At 40.1% G+C, this 5,586-nt stretch overlaps 1 protein-coding gene and 1 pseudogene across 1 annotated transcript in view; one reads left to right on the top strand and one right to left on the bottom strand.

Annotated features, from left to right (window-relative positions):
• The window catches only part of CCAR2 (cell cycle and apoptosis regulator 2), a 13,771-nt gene that overhangs the window by 3,163 nt on the left and 5,022 nt on the right, over positions 1 to 5,586 (top strand). The window contains exons 8-10 of the mRNA XM_006904389.3: positions 3,231 to 3,350; positions 4,936 to 5,158; positions 5,245 to 5,358. Coding sequence (XP_006904451.1) covers positions 3,231 to 3,350; positions 4,936 to 5,158; positions 5,245 to 5,358 — 457 coding nt within the window. The remainder of the gene's footprint in view (positions 1 to 3,230; positions 3,351 to 4,935; positions 5,159 to 5,244; positions 5,359 to 5,586) is intronic.
• Positions 2,509 to 2,627, bottom strand: LOC112477145 (annotated as a pseudogene).

The raw sequence follows: 5,586 nt of genomic DNA on the forward strand, positions 1-5,586 counted from the left end.
TACATAATTTTCCCTTCTATTTCTAATCCCTAAGATTGAGATACTAAGAATGAAAACTTCCAAGAAAATAGTAATCATCCAAGAAAAGTAATTTTCTAGTACGTGTGTTAATCGCTAGTATAAAACATGTTCCTTTATATACATTGTATGTATCAGTGTGGGGTTAGAATGTGTACATTGCACTCTGCCCAAAAGTCCAGGCTCGTGCTTTGGACATGCAGCTTCTTGGCCTTGCGTGGAGCAGACATGGTGGCTTTGGGCCTTCAGGGCCTCCTGGGCCATCCTGTATCATCTGTGTGTGCTGGCGACTGCCAGGAGCATGCTGCCTGTTCTCTCTGGCTCACATGTTCCTTATTCTGCCTTACCCTCCCTAAAAGGTTTTGCCTGTACCCCTAGGAGTTAAGCTCTAGACTAGTTTGCTTAAGGCTTGTTCTAGTTTTGTTGGTTTTATTTTAACATTTTATCATGTAATATTTTAAGTATAAACAAAGTAAACAAAAGGATGATGAACCCTTATATGCCTATCACCCAGCTTCAAGTATCAACATCTGCTGTTTTCATCTCTACTTCTATCTACTACCTGCTTTGTACTTGATTTTTTTTAGGGTAAAAAAAAATTTTTTTAAGGTAAAATTTATGTAGGTTGAACTATACAAATCTTAACTGGATAGTTTTGATAAATGGAAAATGCCATGTAACTCTTACTCCTATTAAGATACAGAACATTTCCATCACTCCAGAACTGTACTGAGAAGAAAGCCACCCCTGTTCCTAGATGTTAGTAGATTATTCCATGGTCAGCAACCCTTGTTCCCAGGTGCTAGTAGATTATTACATGGTCAGGGGTGAGAATGCCGTCTAAGGTGAACACTTAAACGGTTCATGGAGTAACTCAGAAAGTTCAGGCAAAGTAATATGGCAGGTCTCTGTGCTGAAGCTGGTGTTCCCTTTGAATAGGTCATTGTGAATTCTAATTAGTGGGACGCTTTGATTGTCTAGGATTGTTTTCCACAGGCTCCACTACTTTGAAACACATTGCCCCCTTTTCAAGTCACTGGTATATATTTTGCATACACCCACACCTCTCGTCCAGTACATCTTCCTGGTCTTCAGTTTCCAAGGACTTCCCACCTTTCACAGTCTGTAAGGTTACTAAAGTTTTCATTAAAAAATCACAAGTACTCTCTGGGACTATGTAGCTTGGATGGAAATCTGTGACTGCTGTGAACTTTCTGCTTTGGTTCAGGTTCAGCTTTTCTGTAAAGTCAGTTGCATTTGATTGTCCTGGATATGTCAAGCCCTGAGCAAGGCGTATGTTATTTGACTTTGGCTGTAATGCTTCAGTTTCGTCATGGCTTCTAGAGGAAGGAGACATTACCGTCGGGAGGAACATGTTAGCGTAAGTCAGTAGAGAATCTGCAGAGCAGGAAAGCGGGTAGCAGGAATTAGGTCACTGGGGGTCACAATGGCTTTTAAAGGAATCAGTCACATTAGCATTTTGGCTGGAAGCCAGATTTTCATTTGAATGTCAAGCTTTGGGGCGCAGGGATCAATGTCTCCTGCTGAGATGACTGAGATGCCTGCCACTGGTACTGCCTTGTAACCTGTTCCTGACAAGTCATTGTAAGGAGAGACCGTTGGATTCACAGGTTTCAGTGGAACATTCAGGTTAACTAGAGATTGACAGCATTTACTGAAGAGTTCACTTCAGTCATGGGTGAGCTGAAGAGAGTTGTCAAAAGGACTTGGGAACAGTTCTATAAGAAACATGGAAGCACCGATACCCCACAAAAGCAAGATTAAAAGGCAGCTTTTAGATAGAGATGCTAATGAACAGGGAAATTACCAGGCAGATATAAGAGAAAAGAAGAACTATTTTGTGTGAAATATAATCTACTTAGTAACTCAATGTAATGATTAGGGAAATAACCCAGGTAGGTCTAAAAGGAAAGAGCAGAGACCTGGTAAATTTAATCCACTCGATTACCACGGCATGAAGTTGACAGTTGATTTTATTGCCCTCATGAGACATGGGGGTTTCCCACTTATTGATTTGGCATTTCATAATGGTCTAAAGTTTTTTTCTCTCCTATTTTTACTTATTGTACTCAACATAGTGGTACTATAAGTGAGTTACTACAAAAATGTATAGAGTAGTGCATGCTATTAAAGTTAAAAACTATAAAAATGTACATTCCCTCTCCTTTAAGGGTAATCATTCTTAAAGACTTTTAGAAAATAATTTTGAAGAGAAAAATGACTTATTCACTTTTCTCCCATGTTATCTATTCATACTTTTTATAATTTTAATTAGTGTTCGTTATCTTCATACATTCTTATTAAAATTTTTCCATATGGCAGCATAATTATGATTGTTTTAATAGCTGCATCATTTTATTTACTATAAAAATTTGGATATTGTTGGATATGAATGTGGTTTTCTTTCATCTTAAATTTTTTCCACTATGTATACTTTTTATTTTTATATGTATATTTTTTATTTTTTTTTGCCTACAGTACCTGGTATTCCTAGGTGCTCTCCTATCCAAGTACTAACCAGGCACGACCCTGCTTAGCTTCCGAGATCAGATGAGATCGGGCACGTTCAGGGTGGCATGGCCATAGACACACACTTTTTCTTTTTGAACTCACTTATTTGGGATAAATTTTCCAGAGTGGAATTATTGGATCAAAGAGTTTGAGTATTTTTATGAGTTTAATGTGTACTAAGGGTTTGTTACAAGAACTGTCTCTCTTAATAAAACTTTCTTTATAGAACCTTTAGCTTGGTACTATATATGTGTCCCTTATTAAAAAAAAAATCAGTTACATTCGTTTTTGCTCATTTCAAAAAAAAAAATTATGTGTTAACTATATTTTGTAGTATAGAAGTATTAAAAATTTATTCATAAGCTTTATCAGAGGCAACCACCATTAATATTTTATTTCTTTTCAGTCTTTTAAAGCTTTCTTTGCACATTTGAGGCACTACTGTATGTATAGTATTGCATACTATTCTTTTTGTTTAACATGAATGGTTATTAAAAGCATTTAAATATCCATTTTAATTTTTTTTTTAACAATCTGTTACATGGCTGTTAGCATGGCTTTTTCATCCATTTTGTTAATGGTGGGGATTCACATCATTTCCAGTTCTTTTTAGGCTAGTATATATTGAATCTGTAAGTAACATTGTGGTTTCTTCCCTCTGGTAATGGATCAACCTCCAGTGATGACTATGACTCCAAGAAACGCAAACAGCGGGCTGGTGGAGAGCCTTGGGGTGCTAAGAAACCAAGGCATGACCTGCCTCCTTACCGGGTCCATCTTACTCCCTATACCGTGGATAGGTGAGTGGCAAGGCTGGGGTGGGGGGCCGAGGCTCACAGCTGGTAACAGTTTCTTGGGTAAATGAGATAGTCTATGTGAGTGAGTTTGTGTGTGTATTATGAGCTTTTCGTTGTTGTTTTTGTTTTTTAATGTGACAGGTTTATTTCAGAATCTCAGATTTTGGCCAGCATAGTACCACTGACATAAGTGCCCTGATAGAACTTTATGATTTGATCACCAGAAATTATTATGCTAGGCTATAAGTAAGGCTTGCCAATCAAAATTCAGGTACCTAGTAGCAGTTATAATTCAGGTAGAAACTGTGGCTCACAGGAACCCTGGGACTGGTTTTCTAGGGACCTTCTGCATTATTTTTAAGTGCTACAGCATGTATGCGAACACTGGTTTGCAAGCTTACTTCTCACATATGGAAACTGATGACTAAGAGGTAGATGAGTGCTCCAGCTGCTGTATTAGATAGGCCCCAAAGCGAAGTCCACTTAAGCCTGAGCCGAGGTGAGGGGACAGCCTCTTGGCATCTCCTCCTCGAGATGGAAGGGAAGGAAGGCTGCCACTGCTCTTCCCAGTGTCACTGGTTCCTGTTCCCTTGCTCAGGCAGGGCCTCACTTGTCCTCCATGCTGACCCACCTGGCTCCCAAGGTTAGTCTCTTCATAAGACACTGGTCTCTGAGTCATGTAGCGTGTCCGTGTAGACCCTTCTCACACCAAGTCAGAAGATGAATGCTAACACGTAGCCACACGCACAGCTGTGTTTTTTAAAACACAATTAAGCCTATTGTACATACTGTTTGGTACTTTGCTCTTTCACTTACCATGTTTTAGATTTTATTCTGTATTGACACTGATTAGATCGCATCCTTTTTTAGCAACTACAGGGTATTCGACTAGATGGACCATCGTTTATTTAACCATTTTCAATCTTATCCTAAGTATTGTAATAAACATCCTTCTACGTACATCTAAGTATTTTACTGAGATCATTTCCTAGAAATGGAGTAGTTGGGTCAGAGTGTCTGATTTTAAACTTTGACGGATGTCGCCCGTTCTCTCCGAGAGGCCGTATCACTTTACGTGCTCACTGCCGGGGCGTGACGTGCTCGTTTCCCCAGGCCTCTGCCAACTGCATCATCAACCTTTCTGATCTTTATCAGGCTGATAGGTGAAAGTGATATGCTGATTTGCATTTCTTTAATTATAAGTGAGATTGAGCATATTTTTATGGGCTTTTAAATTTCTTTTTCTGGTAAGTACCTGTTGATGTCACTTTTCCCACTTTTCTCTTAGACTTCTGAATTTTTGTTAATGATTTGTGGGTTCTTTTTATTTTGACAGTGAACCTTTTCTTAGTCATGTATTGCAAATGTTTCCTTGTTTTTTTCTTTCCCAGTTTGACTTTATTTTGCCATTAGAGGTTGTTAACATTTTGGTAGTCAAATCTGATCCATCTTTTCCTTTCCAGAGGTTTTCTTACTTAGAAAGTTTTTTCCCAGATTATAAAATAATTTGTCCTTCATGTGTTTCATGGTTACATTTTAAATAATTTAGTTTTTGCTTATTTTGGATTCCTTTGCTTTCTTCTTACAGCCCCACCTGCGACTTCCTAGAACTCCAGCGCCGTTACCGCAGCCTCCTGGTTCCCTCAGATTTTCTGGCTGTTCATCTGAGCTGGCTGTCAGCCTTCCCTCTGAGCCAGCCTTTTTCCCTCCATCACCCAAGCCGTATCCAGGTATCTTCTGAGAAGGAGCCAGCTCCAAACAGTGGTGCTGAGCCCATCCCTGCAGACAGTGACCCTGCTTACAGTTCCAGGGTAAGTTGGCCAGGGTCCTGCCTCTTTCTCCCATTGTCGGAGCTGAAAAAGTTCTTGAGTGTCTTCTTCTCGCCACCCCTGCACAGGTGCTGCTGCTGTCCTCCCCGGGACTGGAGGAATTGTATCGTTGTTGCATGCTTTTTGTGGATGACATGGCTGAGCCAAGGGAGACTCCAGAACACCCTTTGAAGCAGATTAAGGTGAGAGCTGGAGTCCAGGAGGCAAGACACATTCACTGATAATGTCCAGTCCTTGTCACATTTTCAGCAGCTCAGCTCCTGTGCACAAACTCAGAATCAAGGCGTTTCAGAGCTGAAATCAGTCTTGTTTTACCAGGAGCACAGCATGGCTCAGGGCCGTTCTTATTTTTCAGAAAGTTATGTGGCTGGTTCATGTTCATGGGAGGGGAACCCCCCCCCCCGCCCCCG

Source organism: Pteropus alecto, unplaced genomic scaffold, assembly GCF_000325575.1.
Source record: "Pteropus alecto unplaced genomic scaffold, ASM32557v1 scaffold160, whole genome shotgun sequence".
Classification (NCBI taxonomy): Eukaryota; Metazoa; Chordata; class Mammalia; order Chiroptera; family Pteropodidae; genus Pteropus; species Pteropus alecto.